The sequence below is a fragment of the Molothrus aeneus genome, chromosome 13 (genome assembly GCF_037042795.1).
Source record: "Molothrus aeneus isolate 106 chromosome 13, BPBGC_Maene_1.0, whole genome shotgun sequence".
NCBI classification, from domain to species: domain Eukaryota; kingdom Metazoa; phylum Chordata; class Aves; order Passeriformes; family Icteridae; genus Molothrus; species Molothrus aeneus.
Window position 1 is genome coordinate 6,303,101 of NC_089658.1, and position 21,965 is coordinate 6,325,065.

Genomic DNA, 21,965 nt, shown 5'->3' on the forward strand with positions numbered 1-21,965 from the left:
TCTGTGCCAAAAAAGTCATGGCTCTCTCATATATTTTGTGATGTTTGAGGCTATTCCACTGTATTATTTGTTGAGATAATCCTTGCATGGACTGAGAGCAGCTCTTTGGGCCCAGAGCTACACCTGGTAGTAAGTGTTGAGGTTGTCCTGTGCTCTTTCTGCCCAAGGCAGTGTCAGAGCAGGAGGCAGTGCTGGAGGAGCCTCTTCTGCACTCCTGCAGCAGTGTGAAAGGCATGTTGCTCTTTGAGCTGTACATGATTTAAGATCTAGTACTTTAGAACTGTCCCCCGATTTTTTTTCTGGGTTTGGGAGTTTGTTTGGGGTTTTTTAATGGTTTGTGTTGACCAGAGTTCTGCTGACAGAACAGGCAGCAGAGAGATTTGGTCCCCACTCAGCATTCGTGTCTAAAGGAGCATCACAATCACTCTCAGAATATTTTGCTTAATTATCATCTGCCTTTATTGTGATTTTACAGAGTGACGTCTTTAGAATATTCATTTTTTTTCCTTTTGTCAAAGTACACGGTAATACTTGCAGCCCGTGCCAGTGGGATTGCAGCATCTATGGATCGCATTGGTTCATTGAGCCCCGTCCTTCCCTTGCCAAGAGTAACAGTGACACCCTGTGGCAAATTGAGTAGAGGCCGTATGCTCAATTTCCTTGGCTTCTTTCAAATTTGCCTCCGAATTTCTTACACGGCAGGGAGTGTGACAGGAGGAATTCCTCCCCTACACATAGGAGGGCTGCATCAGATTGTCATCTGTCTCTTATTAGACGTTTCCAATACTGGAAGACATGTCTAATGAGCACTTTAATTCTTAGATACAGAGAACACTCTGCCCCAGATGGCCAGATGCTCGTGGAGGTGGAACACAAAACAGAAATTGAGAAAAGAAAATGTTGCATTTCAGTTTAAATTGATGTTACAGGAATATACTGTTCTTCATCATCATTCATACTGCTTTTCTCTAACATGGCAACAGTCTATTGAACCACATCAGATTGCAATGACAAAGATATCCACAATATAAAGGTATCCACAACACAAAACTTACTACATAAACAACTGCAGGTGGAAGTTAGGGTCATCCTTTGAACTTCTTACTTGCACCATTCCTTTGGTTTTTTAATGAGTATAAACAGCACAATTGCTCTGTAATTACTGACATCATTCTGATTCCAGCCAAGGCCTCACTGCACAGTACCATGGTTCTACTCTGCTATCACATGCTAATGTAAAAGCCATGTACCTCAGTTAAACATTTTCCAAAGAGTTGAACTTATGACACTCAGTAAGTGCTACATGGCTGACTGAATAGTATGGGCTGCACACTGCAAGTGGTTTAAGCCTCATGCACGTGAAATAGCTGACAAAAGAGATTTAAAACTTCATGAGAGCAATGGTCTGCTTTTGGCTGTTTTGGTGGTTTTGTGGTGGTGGTTTCTTTGGGTTGGGTGTTGCTGGTTTGGTGGGTTTTATATAGATGTAGGAAGGAGAAAAAAAGAAATATTGGGCAAATATCTCTGTGAAGCTTCATTTGAATAAACTCTTATAGACAGATTACCTTTAAAAACTAACGAACATGCAGAAAAGAATGTAATAAATTACGTTTTGTGTCCTCTGTGTTGAAATTTAAGGCTATTATGTCTTGTCCAAGTTTAGGTGTTTGGATGGCAAGGTAATCTTCTTTAAGCAGTGGAATAGACTGCACTAATCAATGTCTTATTCTTAAAAGACTCTAATAAGCAAGCTACAGAAGTGTCTATGGCAAATATTTTAGGTAGAGTGGGATCTATTTCAAAGTGGAGAGGTGGAGCAGCTGACTTCCTAAGGCTCCTCCCAGTCCTTCTTTCAGTGACTTTATGGTTGTGTCAGTGAACTTTGTGATTTAAATAGTATTTTGTGTACATCTATTATACTTTCCTATGTCTCGTTCTGTTGCTCAAGTGCCATCCACACAAACACTACCTCACTACCTTGTTCCTTTTGTGGGCTTGGCAGGCTTGCACTTGGTGCACAAACCCAGACTCACAGCATGAGCTCTTGTGCTGAACAAAGAAAGGACATGATTTCCACCATCACAAGTGGACCTTGGTGTCCCTGAAGGACTGGAACACAGGAATCCCATTGGACATCACCATGGGAGGAAAAAAAAGAGACAGCTGTGCTTCCAAGCACTGCTCTTTCCTTCTGTTTGGCTTTCCAAGATCCCTGGGGATCAGTTTTCAGAATCAGTTTCCATTTGGCAAAACCAGGCTGCCACAGCTCAGTGTGTGCAGCACTGCCCCGTGGCTGCAGAGCTGTGTCTGGAGAGGAGTTTGCTCTGACACGTTCAGATGATCAGAGAACACTCCAGTCTCAGAAGCACTCTGAATTCTCCCCTGAAGGACTGGCTTATCACATGGGAGCACTCCCTGGCAGACAATGCCAACGAGACAAGGTTGACCTGGGCCTCCCTCCACTTGGCACTTCAGACTTTGAAGACACTGCTTGGCAGTAGGTTGAGTATTATTTTATTTGGGCTTTTACTTATTTGCTTTAGCTGAGATTTGGGAAAAAAAACATTTTTAAGGCAGAAAAAAGTAAAGTTGGATAGGGTTTCCTTTGTTGTTTTATATCTGGATCAATCACACAAAATTTTTGCAAGAGAAACAATTTAATTAATGCCTATTTAAATGTTTCTGATTCCTTGTATGCTCTTCATATCATATCAGATTTTCTTGGATACAGACTTCCAATTACAGAAGTGAAAAATTATTCTGGTTTTGGTCTGTGTCTTTTTGTTTCTTTCTTTGTTATTTTCTTTTTTTTCTTTTTTTTTCTTTTTTTAAATAGAACACCAGTGATAGCTTTTCTACTGCACATGGTTAAATATTTAAGAATATATAGGAATACATACAGCAAGTAAGATTGAATTTTAAAGACAATTCCTGAGAAATATCTACAAGCATTTAATTGTCTCTCTTTAGGGAACTGGGCTTTCCCCTTAGCTGCCATTGTAAATATATTTCACAGGGCGTGGATGATAACAAAACTGCCTCTGGTATTCCTGGTTTGTATCAGAGTAGCATTGGGAGCCAGAGATGGAAAAGCTTCACGTGTCTTTGAGACTTCAATGACTTTCAGCTATAGAGGAAGTGAATATAAACTTAGATGTTAATCCTGTAAACATGTATGCATACACATGATTTTTACACTCTACACTGACTTACTGAAGTTAATGACTGTAAGTTCTTGAAGCAGTTTTTTAAATTCTTTGTTTTATATATGGTGACTCTGTGGACTAAAATATCTTTTATGGAAGTGATATTTGCCACTGATTTTCCAGCTAAAAATATATTTTTCCAATACTAGCTGAATGAAAGGTCAGTGTAAAGACAGTGATTAAGGGCAGTGTAGAGACATCCTATTAATTTATTTAGATTAACAATACTATAAAGTCTGTCAATTAATATTATTTTTGTGTATTAATTACTGTTAATAGTATAAATTAATAGGATGCTGGATGAAGTATTTTATTTTTTCATGAGGGTTTAATCCTGCATGGCTTACAAACATGAGGAGCAATATATCATGCCATGAATGAAGAAGTAAAAACAACATATATTTTTTTTCTTGTCTAGATAATATGCCACATGGGTGCTGATTTTCATATGTAATCTCTTCTGGGAATGGAAATTATTATCTGGAAATAATGTGAATGCAATTAGCAATTTGAGTCTGCTAAATTATTAAAGTCTACTTAAATATGATGAATCAATTTTTTTACTTCAATGAAAATTTCTAAGGAGATCATAAACTGCATTTTATTTTACATTAGAGTCTCCAGACTAGGTTAGATTATCACCTTCTCTTTAGTTTTCAAACAATTCTACGTTTTTGTGAATATATTGAAGCAAGTCATAGGAACACATGCCTAGTAAAAAATACCCTATATACATCTTTTCTCTTGTGTCAACTCCCCTTGGTTATTAATTTTAAAAGGTTACAATACTTAAGACCATGTAAGTTGTTTCTTATGTTGTTTATGAATCATCTAAGTCTACAACTACATTATATAACACTACCTAGTTTTCACACACAGAATATTTGCAAACCTAAACAAAGATTTTCTGATGTTGTCTTGATTTTGAAGATTGGTCTGTTTAGTGCCAATTCTGTCTTCCCAGGAAGTCAATAGTAGAGAAAGTCAATATGTCCATTGATTTCAACTAACTAATTTGTATCAAGGTGGAGAGCCTTGCCAAATTCATATGAAGCAAATGATAGCAACTTGCCTTTTTTTTGTTTAAGGTGGAGGGGTACAGGTGCATATAAAAGCATATAGCTGCCTGATCAAGCCTGCAAAACTGGAATGCCTTTAGCAAACTAGGTGCCAGCTTCACCAGTGTATTACTCCAGTTTTACACAGTGCTAAATTTCCTGACAGCAACTGGAGTAGTGCAGTGGCAAAGCAGCACCTCAGCTCCACAGGCTTATTGCCAGATATCCAAGAACAGCTTGTATTTACTGCTGTGAGCAAGCACCTGTGCAGTAGCAGCAGCAGCAGCAGCAGCAGCAGCATGTCATTTGGTACATGCAGGTAATTGGCATTACAGACTGGAACAACACTAGAGTCTGCCTAGTTAGCCAGGTAAACACTCATCTCTCAGACAAAACCTTGCAGTCATGGTCCAGCTTCTCCCCATCTTGGAACCTCCTGCTTCATTTGGTGGATCTGCTTCTGGAGTTCATCTCTGTCCAGCTTCATTTTTGCTTCTAGAACTTGCCGTAGAGACCCGATGCTCTCGTAGATAGCTGCAAACCCTGTTGCAGGTGAGAATGGCATTAGTTCATCATGAGGAGCAGAGTATCACATCACTGCTAGCAGAATGCACTTCCATAATGCTCTGCTGCAAACCCTGTTGCAGGTGAGAATGACATTAGTTCATCATGAGGAGAAGGTGTCACATCACTGCTAGCAGAATGCACTTCCTTAATGCTCTGCTGCAAACCCTGTTGCAGGTGAGAATGGCATTAGTTCTCATGAGGAGCAGAGTATTACATCACTGCTAGCAGAATGCACTTCCATAATGCTCTGCTGCAAACCCTGTTGCAGGTGAGAATGGCATTAGTTCATCATGAGGAGAAGGTATCACATCACTGCTAGCAGAATGCACTTCCATAATGCTCTGCTTTGCACTAGGAACTCAGCAAAAGTTCTGAAGGAAATGGGGTGTAACTGTGTGCTGAAGGCAGAAATGCCCTGATGGCAGCCCAGCTATGGCTGTGCCTGCTCTAGGGAGAGCATTTCTAAGCTGGTGTCACCCCTTATTGCTCTGCTTTTCACACTTAGTGAAATCCCTCTTAATGCCACAGGTGGAGCCATTACATCTGCCCCAAAAGTATTTAAGCTACTTTGATACAAGCAAAGACATTTTGCATATTATTATGAGTGGATCACTGTCACCACAATTCAGAATAAAGAACTGGATAACTATGGTCCTACCAGCATTGACTTCAGCTTTCATTTCTTTTATATCTTCGTTTATCTCATTTTGAAGTTTGACAATGCGAATATTTATCTTTTCTTCAGTCTGTTTTGCTTCATGTGCCTCCATGGTTATCTTCTGCATTTCTTCTATTCTCTCAATTTTCTCTGCCATTTGGTTGAATTTCATCTCAATACCTCTCTCACTCATTTCCTAGAGCCAGGAAACAGAATTTTAATTATTAACTGTGCATGTGGAATAAATGTTGCCTTTTTAAAATATGAAATAGATACTGATTTATCATCTTTTATCTGGAATTCAAAATTTAGGGAATTAAAATTTTTCATAAAATCATTTCAAATTACTTGATTAGTGTAGGGTAAAATACTGATCTATTTAGCAGTGATCAGATTCATTTAAAGATTCTCAAGTTGTACATATTAGACTTGATATTGATGTAGAGACTTTAGCATATTCTGAGGCTATCTGAAACTCTCACTCAAATAATATCTCAATTATATCATCTTAGTTCTTAATAATGCTTTTGAATGCTTCCTGAGAAGTATTACAGGACATTTGAGTGAAACTTACAGTGCTTTCCTTAAAAGTCAGTGAGAGTTGGTCGATTTTTTGCACAAGCTCTTTTTCAGTCTTTCCATGTTCCTGTTCCAACCAGCTCCTTGCAGACAAAATCTGATTGCTGAGTTCCTCAACAGCATCTTTCAATCTAGGAGCACAACAGGAATTAGCAGATACAAAGGAGAACTGGTCATTGAACAGAGACTTTTTTCTGAACGTGTTCATAAAACCACAATTTAATACATTCTTCACACCAGATTAAAGTGAGCCTTTGAATTTTGTGGCTATTAAATGGGATATGGTAACATTGGTTTAGAAAATAAAGGTAAAAGTTCACAGCAAATTTATATGAAACACATTACAAAATTTGAATCATAGTAGATGAAAATTCTTTGTGACATTGAAAACAGAATCTGGTTATCCATTCAGATTATAAACTTTATGTCCATATGTATCAAACCTGAGCAAAGTTTTGGTAGCCACTTATTCTGGTGACAGTGCTGGTTCCTGTAGCTCCACTTACATTGCCTATACCCACCTCAACTTTACTCCAACCAACTGTGCCAGTGAAACTGCTTCTTTTTTCCAGTGAATATGTGAAACCTGCATTGCATGAGGATGGTGATGAGCAGTAAGAAATGAGGATGGCGATGGTTTATACCAGGACTGCTACTGAATGAAATGCCTGGAGAGGAGTTAACATCTGAATTGAATATAATCACCCCATGTAATGTCTGGTAGTACAGAGTATTTAATCACTAATAATTTAGGTATTTCAGTTATATTCATGCTTGAAGCCAGTTTAAAGCAATGGCACTCTGTGAGTGCTGTAACTTGCTTCCTGCTTGCTTCAGTTGAACTTTTTGCCCTGCTCTGGACAGTCACCTCCAGCATTCATTGCTTCAGACAGCTCTTACAGAAAGGCACCAGGCCACTCTGACAAAAACCCTTAGTTGTGTACTTTGATATAAGTTCTGCCTGATAAGGAACTTAATCAACTTTTCAGAATTGCCTAACCATATTAGGGGCAGAATTCTTGGTGAAAGCAAGTCCCTCTTGACCTCTTGACAGTCAGCTTTTGTAATATCTGTGGAGCAAACACACATGTTCATAGAGGTTCCTGCTTTTGTAGGTCTGAAGATTATACCAGTCAGACTGGGAAAACTGAGGCCAGACTGGGAAAATGGAGGCCCTACTCCCAAGGTGCATGGCAGCAGCAAGGCTTCCCAGGCACTCACTTTGTGTCCAGAGCTTGGAGCTGTTGGTTGCTCTCTTTGTAGGCAATCTTCAGCTTTGCTTCTTGTTGCATTATTGATTGCTCTACTCTGCTCAGCAGATGAGAAATCTGAAACAAAATTCAGAATTTTCAACAGCATTTCATCACAGTTCCATTTGGGACATTTTCATAACAGTAGAGGTCTAATAGAGAGCTCACTTTTGCTAGCATTTCAAAAAATTATTAAATTTGTATAGTTTACTTTATCATGAAAATATACTATCTCTCAATATGAAAGTATCAGCATTTTGAAAACTGTAAATTTTTGCTGTAAATAATGTGAATAATTTCGTCTTGAAAATCCCTGCCTGCCCCTCCCCCTTTAGACAGCTGAATTTGCATGATCCATACATCTCCAAATTGCCACATAATCAGAATAAACAAGTGCCCAAGCACTCCACCAATACTGAGGGATGTGCTCCATCACTTTGTGTGTAAGGGCCCCTGCAGTGATAGAAATGCTGGGTTTAACTGGGGAGAAGTCATAACTACAAGAGAATATTTGCTCCAAAACAACCATCCCACTTTCTAAAAGCATACTGCTCTGCTTCTCTACAAGATGCAGGACAACATGCTCCTGGCATGCTAATATACTGCACTGAGGCTTCTCAGAAAGGCAAAGTACATTTTAGCCTTTTTTTTACCCACCACAAAAGGAAGATGTAAAATACTTTTTTTGACCAAGAAAATGGGAAGACCTTGAGATGTGACATTAAGGAAAAGGATTCTTCATATCTCCAAGTCTCTGCTTGTATCTAGTGCTCACTTCCATTCTCAAACCCAATGGAAGAGAAACCTGAGAGACAGATTAATGAATTCACAGAACCCAAAGCTAGTTGTCTTTTGCAGACCTTCAAAACTTGTGTTCAAATACATATAGGATCATCCTGGGAAGGCCAAAACATACAATGAAAGCCACAGAGACTTGCATTTTTTTTTGTTGTAGTTTTGTTGAGCATGTGCCTTTACATACTAATCCCTTCTACACAGATGCTGCAGGAAGAAATGAAGGAGCTTTTCCAGCTAGAGCAGTATAGGAATGCACCTAGATACAATGTTCAATGTAATAAGGATTGTGAGCTGATACACCTCTCCATTTGGAAATCTGTGACCTCCCAGGATAATAATTAACAGTAATGGAGTCTGTGTGAATTAGACTAGAACTCTTACCTGTACAGGGATTGCCTTGGTCTAAATACCATACCTGTATTTCTGCCTCTTTGATTTTAGATTCTAAGATCAGCTTGGAGGTGTGTTGGTCTTTACTTAGACTCTGAAGTCTTTCATATGTAATTTTATGCTCTGCAGACAGCCTGGCTAACCCAGCATCACACCTGTTTGAATAGATTAAAAAAACAAAAGACCAGCCAAATAGAATATAAGGTCCAGGCTTTTAAAATAACCCATTTCATACTGGCCATTTCTGTGGGATTCCTGGCTGGCTAGGGAAGCAATTTGGGACTGTAAAAGGGTAATACATCTCATAGTGTCCAGAAAAGTGCTCCCAAATAGGTCTGAAGCTCAAACAGTCTGATAAACAAATTCCATTGTTCTTGGCACTGACATGATATGGGTAGGCTGTGTTATCAGTCAGGGAAATCACCTCAGAAATGCAAAGATGCAGAATTTCATTTCCATGTGTTTTTGTAATGCTCTAGAAGATATCTGATAAGGTGTGTGTGTGTTCCCCTACATGATTAGTAGCCTAAATAACTGAGGACCATTTTTTCATTATTGTAGCTTTGCATTTTTATTTGTGAACTAGTAGTACACAGCTAATATGTGTAGTTAACAATGTGGGGCAAATTTTATGGTTCTTAGTCTTTATTTAGGTGAATAAATAAATTGTCATTGAAAGCAATGGCAATTTTGTCTCAGAAAAGGCTGTAAAATTAAGTCCTGGAACATAATAATTATTGTTTCCTTTTGTCACATTGGAACACTTCTTGATGCTGTAGCATTTTCAGGATAATTATGCTATAGAACATGTGTGCTTTCTACCGGATTTTAAAAATATTTTGATCAGGTGGATTTCATCTACAGTAATGCAGTGAGGGCATTAACTGAGGTGTAAAAATATGACTACTGTGATTTCAGGAGTAAGACCTTTGTGAAATATGACTCATATATATTTTTTTTTTGCTAAGAGAAATATGTAATCATCAGTGTTACCAAATTTGATATAGGAAACTGATGAGGAACAGACAGCAGTTACAATCTGAGGGAGAAAAAGGCAGTAAAATAGAACAAGCTGAGACATGTTAAGTCATTATCTAAACCAATGACATACTTTGTCATCTTTTTAGTCACATTTCAGTTTGAAAGCTTTCATTTCAACATGCATTTTCATCACCTCAGTTACAGGAATTGCCATGATCATTAAACATGAAGGGAAAGTCACACCTAAAATGACAAAAGGAGCATCTGCTTATTATTATGGTATGGTTTCAATATGAAAATAATCAGTAATGTAAAATAGCACATAGGCATTATAAAACTTGAGGAAATTAATTTCTAGTGTAGCAGTTCAGCATTGTGAGACCTGTTAGTAATATCTGCAGGAAGCCTGGCTAGGGTTTACATAGCAGTGAAAAGCTTGCAGGGCTCACAATCAGGCAGTTTCTAAAGAAAGACAAAAGAAGCCAAATCTCTCCATGTTGTTACAATCAGAGAGAATTAGAGAAATGGAATCGTCTTGCATCAAGTCACCAAAAGGTCATAGGCTCTAAAAAATGGTTAGTTTTGTTTCTCTGAGGCATGGCAGAAAGTGGCAACAGCCTTGAACCTACTGAAGCAAATTTAATCAGCAAGCACCTGTGAATGTTTTTAAAGTAAATTAGTGGTTTGGGTTTAATCACCCAGCATCTCTCTTCTTCATGGAATTCAGTTATGCGGTCAAAGGGTTCATGTAGTTCCATGGTAACTGAAACATTAATATTCTGACAAGATGAATTTAACGTCTGCCTGGTATGCACAGATCAGATTATTTTGGTTTATCTTCTATATCTGTTGTACACACTCACAAACACGATTGGTTTTGGCCTGGAAGAAAATATTACTGTTCAGCATCAAAGAAATCAAAAGACAAGCAGTTGCTCCATTCAGTATCACTGGGGCATAGAGAAAGTGAGAACTGTGCCAGTACTCTGCAGCTGCTGCTATATGCATATGCTGTCATGGTATGGAGAGAGCTTTAATGTTCCTGGTCTATTATAACAGTAGATGTTTCAATTAAAATGCCAATGTTTCAGTGAAAAACAAGTAGATGGAGAACAGGGAGTGAAAAGCAAGTTGAAATGCTCAGTGGGGCAACTGGGCAAGAGCAGCAGAGCTGGTGGATTGTGCTGGCCTGGGGCAGGGAGCCCAGAGCTGCCCTCATGATGCCACCTCCCACTCAGCAAGGGCCAGAGAGCAGCACATTTACTGCTCCTGGAGAGATTGTCAGTGTGGGGCAGCCCAGATGCATCAGGCTCATTCTGTCCAGCAGGAAAATCTGCCTACGTGTAATGAGCCCAGGTTGTCTGAAATGAATCAGTTCTATAATGTAGATAAAGTCATCTATATATGCAAAGTAGGTCCAATCTGAATACACAATTGCCATTTCTCTGGATGTTTCAGCTCTCAGAAAGCTTTTATGAAGACCTACTGCTATCGTGCCAACCAGGCTGCTGGATTTAAACTTTCCAGACAAATGCTCATTATCCACAAGTAATTCTCTAAATAAATGATAAGGCACTAATGAATTTTACGATCTGCTATCACTAGAAAAAGAATTGGTAAATCTCTGTAATATAAAATTGACAACATAAGAGACAGGAGGCTGGAGAATATGATCTACTGGCATAGATCCAATTTCCTGCTAATGCATTGCTGAATTTTATAGAGGTAATATTTTTTCTTAAAGTTAATGATAATGTTGATTTTTAGCAATAATTCAGGGCTGTGATAATAACACTTTACAGATTCATCAGTAAACTGTGCTTATTGAGAAAAGATCCAGAGACATGAGCTGTAATGTGTAGTCTGTCACCTTCTGATAGCAGTATTAGTTGATTCTGTGATGTGAGAGAGGTATGCTGGAATCTCACTCCTGCAGAGCAGGGGGGAGTGTGGTCTGGGGCTGTGCTCCAGAAGTGCATGTAGGGATCCCTTGTTCCCATCATTAACAGCACTAGCCCTCAAGAAATAATGAGACAGCTGTTTGATGATATATTGACATGTTACAGAACAGTTGGTGTTAGGAAATAAACACCCCTCTCTCCAATATGGAACTTGAATAGGATGTTTAGTATGCATGAAATTACTGGAACTGAAATTTGGCCAGAATCCTTAGATGGACACTAAAGTTATTACATGACAAGGGGCTCATGCTTTGGGATTTACTGTCTAAACTGATTCCCACTGTCCTTCTGCATGCTGCCAGCCTGGAGCAAACACAGCTCTCAGAGCTACTGCAGCCTGAGCCTCTCAATGGACCTTTGCTGTGGCTGAAAGTTGATGCACAGGAAGTTGGTAACCCACAGTAACTTGATCGAGTTTCTAATGTTTCGCTCTGAACTCGTCTGGAAACTAGCAGCACTAGAGTAAAATGTATTTCATATAAGGAACATTGGCTAAAGTAATCAGAAGGTGTTTATCTCAGGGAAAGTGTCTGTGTTGTGCCAAAGGCACAACAAACCACTGTCTTGGCATAATCTCCAGCTAGTGCTATAATCATCATTCACTGGAACACTAATTTCAAAGTAGAATATGTCTGCAAATAAAGGCAAATGGCTTTTTCTCATGGACCACTGCTTTAAATTGCTTTCTCATAAAGGGAAGATTTTTTCCTTCATTCAGGAATTTTTTTTTTTAAGAGAACATGCTGAATAGAAGCATAGAATGCAGTATGGAAAGTACCAGTTAAAGGGCAATAAACTGATTCTCTTATGGGAATGAATACAAATAACCTGCATTCGTCACACAGTCTGACATAAGGCACATGGGTATAATCTCATTCCATTTGCAGATAAACTGCAACCTGGGCACAGCACAAGGGTGGTGCCCTAAGGAAATAAAGGAAGAAGCCCTGGCACAGGCTGGCCCATCCCCACCCTCCCACACTGAGGTCAGTGTCCTGGCCCTGCAGTGACACCCATGCCAGCACGAGTTTCTTCGCTTGAGTTCCCTGACTAAGGGCAAAGGCATTTTGTCCCCCAAGGTGTCAGTAACAGTGCTGCTCCACACACAGCCCCTCTCAGGATGTAGTATCATCTCAAAGTATTTTTATAGAAAGAAGCAGGAAGATCTAAACATATACATTTTGGGGGGCCTTCTCAGCAGGACAGATATGTGAATGTGTATCTCTCTATAGGTTTTTCCATCAATTTTCTAATTTGAAAAAAAAACTAGTTCATTTGTGTTTGCTAAAGGATAGTGCATAACTTACTAACTGTTTAATTCTTTTTGAAACCTCTAAAGTATTTTCTACAAAATGGGCTATGAAAGTTACAGTGGAAGCTTCAGACAATTGAGTAATTTATGAGAAAACCTTAGTTCAATGAAAATCCCTCTCTGATTATTTCTATATGCTGTTGAAGGTTATCACTAAACCAGGTGACATGCAGAAAAGGAAGCAAAATTATCTGCACAATATAGACAACAGGTGAAATTCAGGACAAATATAACTCCACCAAAGTTATTCCCCAAGCAGCTGTAGGCCAGGTTATGTCCTTTTCCTGGAGCTGTACACATCCTCTGTCTTTCGTGTTCAACTTTACAGGCACTTAAGCAAATGTTGTTGTGCTGAGGTTTGTGAATTTGTCATTGATGGCACAACTGAAGCCTATGCAGCCACAGAATTGTAACCAGGAGCTTCAGGCAGCCTGAAAACCTCTGTTACTGTACAGTTTTCTGTTCCTTATGTGGCATGTAGCCCATGTGGGATTTAATATGGCTAACCACTAACTGAATGTGCAGATTTCTACTTCTAAAATATATGCAAAAATGTGCAACTGTTTTGTTCTTCACAAGTGCAGATTGTTCCGTGCTGCCTTTATAATTGTGCTAATTAACGTGTTTCAAAGACACGAGTCTAACCACAGTACTTTTTAAAAGCTGAACCAAATCCAATTTCCCAGGGAATTTGAAATAATTTATTTAGAACTAATTTCAGGAATTTTAGGAATTAAGGGTGATATTGTCAAATTTAATATGTAATACTGGAATGCAAAGTATTATTATTCATTTTCTTGAAAATACAGAGCAAAATTGTCCTTGGAATTTTGCCAAAGTTGAATTCAATCCATTATCATTAATACTTCAGGATTAAAATAAGATTAGCTAGCCCCCAAAACACAGTTCCATGGGGACTTTTACCTTGCAACTCTTCCCCGAAGATCTCCTAGGCCAGAAAGCTGCCGCATTTCAAGACTCTTAAGGGTAGAATTTGTTCCATAGCTGAGATTGTCTCTGACTCGTATCTGTTCCTGCAGCATCTACAGAACATTCATATGCAAATAAAAACTCAGTATGGCACATTTAATGTACACTTTAAATGTCACTCATTATTTTTCAGTAATTCAGTATCCTCAGATGCCATTTTATTATTACTTTATTCAAACCTTTGTCTTGTACTAAATGTACTAAACCAGACACTTTTAGTTATTCTATTATTTCTTGTTATTAGTGTCCAATCTGCGCACAGCTACCACAATATATATAAAGTATAACTTGACAGTGAAATGGAGACTTAAATTATTTTTTTCTCCTTTCATTTTCCCCACCACACCCCTGTTGTTCACTGCAGCAGAGGTCAGACATGAAGTCATGTGTCTGCCTACGATTAGGTCATAAAAATGAGCACTTGGGTTTGGTTACTTCGTGTCGTCAGTGAGTCGGAAGGGAAAGAAAGTTTATTATAGAGCGAAGGCATTTCCTACTGTTTATACAGCACAGCCTTTGGACTGAAGTTGAGCTGGGTATTAGTGTCACATTAATTCATTTTTTCAAGATTTTCCAGTGCAGCTTTTGAAAGCAAGCTTATTAGAACCACAAAGGCTCCTGTGTTTATATGCTAATATCCTGTGCTATTTTCATAGCCACCGAAAGAATTATGTAATTTGCAAACACTTTTTCAAGTTGTAAAAACAATTTATAAGCTTACAGGATCTTCAGACCTTGTCTGACCTTTACTTATCCCGTGGTAAACGTGGTTAGGAAATGAGAAGCCGTAAGTAGCTGAGATGGCATTAGTGCTGTGCAACATTCTTGCCATACCTCGATGTCCCGGTTGAGCTGCCTCACTATCGCAGTAATGTTTCGGATGTGCTCTTCGAGGAGTTGCCTTGCCAACCGGTCACCCCCCCCTTTGTTCTGCATTCTGTGCAGCGTGGAAACAATGTCCTCCTTAATGCGAAAAGCGTGTTCCACAAGAGCTGCTGTTGTTTTCTCATGGCTCAGGATTCTGTCCTCCAGCTGATCCACCAGGCTGGCGGATGCCAGCGGCACCGCTGTCAGCGCCTGGCTGTGCAGCGGGATGTTCCGGACCCGTCTGGGGGAACAATATCCACATCTCGTTAAGTTCTCACACAAAACTCTGCAATGCCTTTGCACTGGAGACACTGTGACACTGTCTGAGTGCTGGCAGTGCTGGGGAGAAGCCCCAAAATACACCCAGAGTGCCCACTGCTACAAATAAGTGGGTGCTGTGTTGGCTACTGTGTGTCTTGTACAAAGGCAGGTCAGGTTTTTTTCATGGTCTTTAAGGAAGCTTACAAAAGCATGGGATCTCAAGGAAAGGACATTAGCATAATAAAAGTAGTTACAAACCAGAACTATAATTTGATATTCAAAAGTAGTTACAAATCAGAACTATAATTTGATTAAGAATCCAAATTCAAACCCTTCTACTGAGTTTCAAAAGTAATGTTATTTGTCTTTACAGTTTTCAGGCTTAATCAAAACTATAACAGTTGAAGGTAGGTATTGTAAATGAAATTAAACCAGATCAGAATTGAAAAGGAATAGCTTGTGTCAATCCCTTTTCTGTCTCTATAGCTAGCCTGTAATACCATACAGAAGCTTGTTCCCCTGCAAACTGGACAGGAGCATACGTGGGCATAGAAACTGAGGAGAGACCAAATTTATGACAAGCTTCTCATAGTCTTAGAAGTTAAATTTCCCCCCAAAATAGCTTACATTCGGGTATCTTGAATAATTATCTAAATTTTTGAAGAGTGCTCTGCATTGCATAGTTCCCATGGAAAGCAGTGGAGCTAATGGGTGCTGAAAGTAATGAAATGAACCTGCTAATGCATGCAACCTTTTCCTGCCACTATGTTCTGTAAAGAATAACAACATTTTCAGAAACGTAAGTAGAGGATACAAGTTCAACCCCACTTCAGAAAAGGAGATATTTTTTTCTAGAAACTCTTATTTACTGTGTATTCTCATGTTGTTTCCTGTTAATGAGCCAAATTAGCAGTTCAGTTTGACCATGGTTGTGGAATCCTTTGAACCCTTCAGGGAAATCCCCAGGGCCTTGCCCTGGATGAATAGACCATAGAGTTTTCCCCACCTAGGCTGAAAGAGAGGACTTATTGATAGAGATGTATACAAAGGTCACTTTGGCTCTCTGTTTTCACAACTCATTCCATGTTATTTGAACATGGCTAAAGTGTTCTTGGATTTCTAGTCAGTGAGATGTAAGCTATTGAATTTCTTTGGGAAATGGCTAAGTAAAAACTGAGTAAGGTCTTGTGATTTGGGCTATGATTTGAATGTCTATGGTTATTTCACTTTGCACACTAATGCCAAAGTCCCAGGTCACAGCATTACTCTATGCAGGCAATTAAGAGATACATAATACTTTGCATCATAAAGATTTTTGATTTTATATTCCAGACTGTACCTTTCAGAAGGGGCAAGAGTTGGGAAGATCGGGCTTCGGTGGGCCATTCTCTGGTCAATAATTTATGTCTGTTGAAAAAGTACAAATTGAATTATTGAATAGCTTACATCTGCTACTGAAATGACTTAAAGCTTTTGCTTTCAGTGCACCTTTAAGCTAAGTGTAATATTATGCTGACACTGGTGATCTTGGCATCCAACTATTGCTAATGCAATAAATGCAAATAAAACTTAATACAAAAGAATGAAGACTAAAAACTGCTAAAAACCTTTTTATTGTGAAAATTATACTCTTGAAAAGACAAGGTTGACAGCCTTGAAACTGAAATCTGCTGTTGACCCACATAACTGGTTTGGCAGGACTGAGGTTAACAAAGTCTTGTCCCCAATTTTCTACTGGTCTCTGACATCATTAATCAATTAATAATAAAATAAGGTCTATAGGATGATCATAAAACTTAAGGAAACATTGACTGGAGAATCAAATACAAGTGTTTCAATTCAGCAGATTATTAGGGATAAGATGTTTTTCTCATAAAAGCATTGGCAATCAGAAACCTAAATAAAATGTGTGACATCAGCATAGTTTATCAAAATTGAGTCTTGTATTAATTTGTCTTCAAATCTAAATGACCATGCTTTATGTTGTAAATAAATTCTTCTGTAGTAAGAATATAAATTTTGGTTTTAATTTTTAGATACAGCCAGACAGACTGTGACAGACATTGCAGCAGACTAGGTCTATTAAATAGCTTCAGAAAGATATTTTAGCATCTTACTGTGAGACCAGTACCTGACTCAGCAACTTTGTCCACTGACAGAAATTAATTAAAAATATATTAGCCTCAATCAAATCCAACTAATCTCCCCTCCATAAAACAAAAAACATTTTTAAATATAAAGAGAAGTAGTATGGCCTGAGCCTGATCTCCTTGGGAACCTAAAATCCTCACTGCAAAATAAGGCTGGTGTATGAAAAGAAGCTTACAATTGCTGATGAAATCCTGTGCCATCTGGGAAAGATGGGGTTATGGAAATACAAAAGTTGAATATCGATAATGAAGGAGCAATAGGGCTACCCTCTGAGAACTCAAAATGCAAAGCATGTTTGTGCTTTAGAAATGTATGAAAGCACTGACTGAAAGCAGAGAGCAAACATTGTCACAGTGTGTGTGTTCTATTTATAGCACGGCTTCAGAAACTACAAATTAGAAAAAAAACAGTTTTAAGAGAAGCTGGGTTGCTGAGCAGCAGTGACACCAGACAGGAATTCAGAAGGTCTGAATTGAATTCCTTGCTCAATCTCTGATCTTGTTGACTCTGGACAAGTTATTTCCATGAGTAATGACTCAGTTTCCCTATATGTAAGAGAGAGAACCATACCTACCTCTCCTTGTTTAGGTTCTTACATGGCTATAAGTAAAAAGCACAGTGTAAGAGCTGGGGGTCATTGTGGTGACTTCTGCATTCAAAGTCCTGCACAGACACTGAATGTCCAGTTCTGCAGTCTGCTCCTCACACTCGTCATTTCCCACTTGTTGGATTTTTAAGAAGTGCCAGCACTCTGCGAGGGTCCCTCGTGGTCACAGCGCCAGGCACCCAGTTCTCAGTGGGCCTGAGACCTCTGGGCCTTAATACACCTTAACCATCTTCATGCATTGAAGCTTTTAAGCATAATTTAGCTGTAAACACAGGAATTATCCCACTGATTTGGGAAGAACTATGTGCACCGCAGCAGCAAAGCACTGGGTCCTACCTAGAAAAACAAAGAACAAATATTAAAGTCCATATATCTAGCAGCATCTTAATGAAATTTAGTGAAATACACCTTACAAAAACCAGCCAAATGGGGCTTTAGTCTCACAGCCTTCAGTACCCATTTATTATCAATTAGAAAATAATGTTTGCAGCTAGCTAAGCATAGGTTGGCATGAAGTCTTAACTCTTTCTGCCAGTCTACCATAAGAAATGCAGCTAAATGCAAATATCTGGAGTAAGTGTGGATATGAAACAAAAGTTACACAAATGAACTTCTCATTCATTTCTCTTTGCTCAGTACATGGTGAAGCATCTCATCATCAGATATCAGATCTGGTCCAACAGCCAGAAAGGGTCTAAGACTTTGATTGGCAGTTGTACAAAACTTTGCTGCAGTTTGGAGATATTTGCAATTAACAAATAGGTGTTAGAACTAATGGCAAATTCCTTCTCTATGAGAGTAATACCAACTTACACTAGTAAATAGAAACCATAAGATGTTCTATAAGAGGAGTATAATTTCATGTGGCTCTTTCTATGGCAGTAAACTGGAGTCAAGTAAGATATCATTTGAAATACTGGTTACAGGTGCTTAATTTATCTTTTTTAAATAATGTTGTTTCCTGCTTGATAGTGCTATAAGCAATTTAAGTCATGATGTATTAACTCAGTAAATTTTAGCTGACTGATTTAAGTTACTGAATATTCCAAATATACTTGTGACATGGAAAAGATACAAGTTTTTTCCTATTTGGAAACTATATGCCTGATTACCAAAAATAATAGTTCACTTGATACTTAAGGCAGGTTTTCCATACAGATGTGCAGTGCTTCCTTAGTGTTTCTTTAAATCACTGGCATAAGATATGTAAAAGCTTGAAAACAAAATCATCCATGGGATGTGATGAAGAAATACTTCTAGCAATGTGCAGTTCACTCCTTGCTATTTGTGCTGTGGCATCCCTTCCCCACTTCTCAGACTGCCTCGCATGTTTATTTTCTGTGGGATCTCCATTTCTCCTACTCTGAAGGATAATCATACCTGTAGTGTTCAGTTTCCCATCTTCCATGATAATCTACAACTAATGCTGTAATGTCTGCGCACCTCGAAGTGTTTTTCACGTTCATTCTCACATTATGCCTGTGAGGTAGGAAGCATTATTATCCCTGAAAATACAATTTCCTTCTGTTGCTGGTAGGGAAGCGAAGCACGGGGCGGGCTATGTGACTTGCCACAAGTCACACGGGAATCAATGTAGACTGAAATACCTGCCTCGGCAAACACTTTAATCACTCTTTCCTTCTCAAAATAGAAACCGCTTTGGTTGCTGCACAGGGAGCGTGTGACGGCACCACCCCGGCAGCCGGCAGATGCTTCCCAGTGTTACTCTCGAGTGCGTTGGGGCAACGCTTCGGAGTAAGCGGAAAAGTCCCCGTGCTGCAGCTCGGCAAAGGGATGGGTCAGAGCCAGGAAGAGCCAGACCCGTGCCGAGCCCTGGGCGCGCCTGTGGCACTCGGGAACACGCGCTGTGTGTGCGGCGGGAGCCGGAGGGGCTCCCCCGGCAGCGCGGGCATCGAGCCCGGGGCTCCGAGCCGGGCCGGGGGGCTCCGAGCCAGGCCGGGGGGTTCCGAGCCGGGCCGGGGGCCCTCTGGAGAAATAGGTGCGATCGGCCCCGGTGCCGGCCCCTGCCGAGCCGCCGTGAGCGGGGGAATCGCGGCGGAGCGATCTGCCCTGCCCTGCCCTGCCCTGCCCTGCCCTGCCCGCGGTTCGGCCCGCCGGGGGTCCAGGCCCCGCGGTGCGGGGGTCACCGGTGGGCGCAGCGAAGGTTGCGGGGACACGGGTGTACGACAGCCGACAGGTCACCGCGGGGCAGACAGCACTCTATGGCCATGCAACACGGGGGGACAGAGCCGGGACAGCCTCTGCGCTCACTCACCGGTGCTGGCTCAGGGCAGGGCAGGGCTGCCCGCCGCTCCCGCGCATCCCCGCCGCCAGCCGAGCCCCGCTCCGCTCCGGGCGCGCTGCCGCCGCGGGAGCGGCCGTTCCCGAGCGCCGTGACCGCCGGTGCGCGGCCGGGGCTCCGTCCGCCCGCCCTCCCGGCCGGCTGCGCGGAGCGGATGGGATGGGATGGGAGCGGCTGGGAGCGGGGCGGCCGCCGCAGGCCGGGCTGCGGGAGCGGGAGCGGTTGCCAGGACGCCGTCACCATGGGAACGCTGCCGCCCTGGCGGGGGGAGCCCTTCGCATCGCCCCCTCCTCGCAGAGATTGCACGGCAGTGCCCGATCCTGAGGAAGCGGGGAGGGACGGGCAGGGCCCGCAAACGGCGGCGCTCCCTGCGGCACGGGGGGCGAGCGGCGGGGACCGAGCGGGGGCCGTGCCCGCGCCTCCCGCACCAGCGAACGCCGGCCTCCAGACAAAGTTCGGTGGTGACGAACAGCCGTGACTCTCAGTTTCTGGTGGTGCAGAGGAGCCGAGAGTATGACCGAAAGCATGGGTTTTTCCAGAGCATATATCAAATCCTGTCAGAACACATTATTAAAATCAATGACAAATATTATTCTTGTTTATAAAGTTTCCATGTTACATTTTCAAACAAGAACTAACATGCAGCTTCAGTAAAACTTCATATATCACAGCAAATAAGATCCATCTGCTTGCACAGCAGAGGCGTGTCAGCTGAGAGAAAATATTACTGGAAAAACAAAGTCCACAGAGGGTGTGTCTGCCTTCACTTTTGTTTCCTGCTTGTGTCATTCCTTGGACTTTGATACGACCACCTTGGGTAAACAAAGTGTAAGTGGAATCTGAGAAGAACTTACTGCACCATCTCACTCTGAAATAGCAGATTGTCTCTGATTTTAGTTAAAATCTATGCAATATCGCATACTGTTGTATAGGAAAACCATTGCAGGACTAAGGATTTGGTAGCTGTGAAGGATAAAAGGATTACACCATGCACACTCTATTGTAAAAAGCAAGGTGAGGTCTGAATCCACACTCTGGTTGACCTATTTATTCTGGTTGACCTATTTATTTTAAAGTAGTTCCCACGTCAAAGGATCAGGCCAGAGAGAAAACATGCCAGAGGTGCTTTGAAAACTATGAACTTGGAGTCAAAAGACTGTAGGATAATTCAGCTTAGAATGAACCTCAGGAGAACCGTTGTCCAACCTCCTGCTGCAGCTGAGGTGATTGCTGAGGCCAAATGCAATTGTTCAGGGTTTTACCCAGCCTGCTCTTGAAAACCTCCAAGGATGGAGAATGTCCAGCTTTAGTGGACAGCCTGTTCTCATGCTTGTTGGCTGCTGAGGAAAGAACATTTTCTTTATACCTAGTCTGAACCTCTCCTGTTTACATTTATACTGTTGTCTTCCCATCATGTGCCACTATGAAGAGTCCAAATTTGCCATCTGGATGACTTCATCACAGATACTGGAGGGCCCTGCCAGGTCCCCCAAAGTCTGCTCTCATCAGGCTGAGCAAGCCCTGCATCCTCAGGGATCCAGCTCCCAACCATCTCACTGCTGACCTTGCCCAGTTTCCTGATGTACACAGCTGTATTCCCTGACCTGCCAAATATCGAGACTATCTTCATGTCCCTGTGCAGTTTTTGTGCACCTGTCTAGAAGTTTTTCCTTGCTAAAGGACTGCCCAATGTTTTCTTGATTGTGTATGTCTGCAGAGTAGAGCTTGAAAGTAAATTGTTAGTTAAAGCAAATCAATTAAAGTTATTTTAAGTTAAAAACATAACATTTGTACCTCCTATTGCAGTCTTGAAAATAACATTAAAATGTAGCTCATGCCTGCTTTCTCCCTCTGGCCCTTCTCTGGCAACAGTGGAGGCCAAGAGATAGGGACAGGGCATGTAAATTCTTGTCTGTTCTTACACTCTTTCCAAGGCATCCACACCACCAGGATTTGAAGTGAATGGTCTTTGGTTTGACCCATACTGATGCTCTTTTCATCTTGTGTTAACAGAGACAATGATTTTT

At 40.8% G+C, this 21,965-nt stretch overlaps 1 protein-coding gene across 1 annotated transcript; it reads right to left on the minus strand.

Moving 5' to 3' along the window:
* Positions 1-433: 433 nt before the first annotated feature.
* FAM81A (family with sequence similarity 81 member A) lies at positions 434-19,989 on the minus strand. Its single transcript, XM_066558626.1, has 10 exons — positions 19,912-19,989; positions 17,604-17,972; positions 16,218-16,285; positions 14,585-14,858; positions 13,685-13,803; positions 8,532-8,661; positions 7,290-7,396; positions 6,064-6,199; positions 5,490-5,685; positions 434-4,807 (listed from the first exon to the last, which is right to left on the minus strand). The coding sequence occupies exons 3-10, from the start codon at positions 16,262-16,264 to the stop codon at positions 4,668-4,670; spliced, it is 1,149 nt and encodes a 382-aa protein (XP_066414723.1). The 5' UTR covers positions 16,265-16,285; positions 17,604-17,972; positions 19,912-19,989; the 3' UTR covers positions 434-4,667.
* Between the last annotated feature and the right edge of the window lie 1,976 nt (positions 19,990-21,965).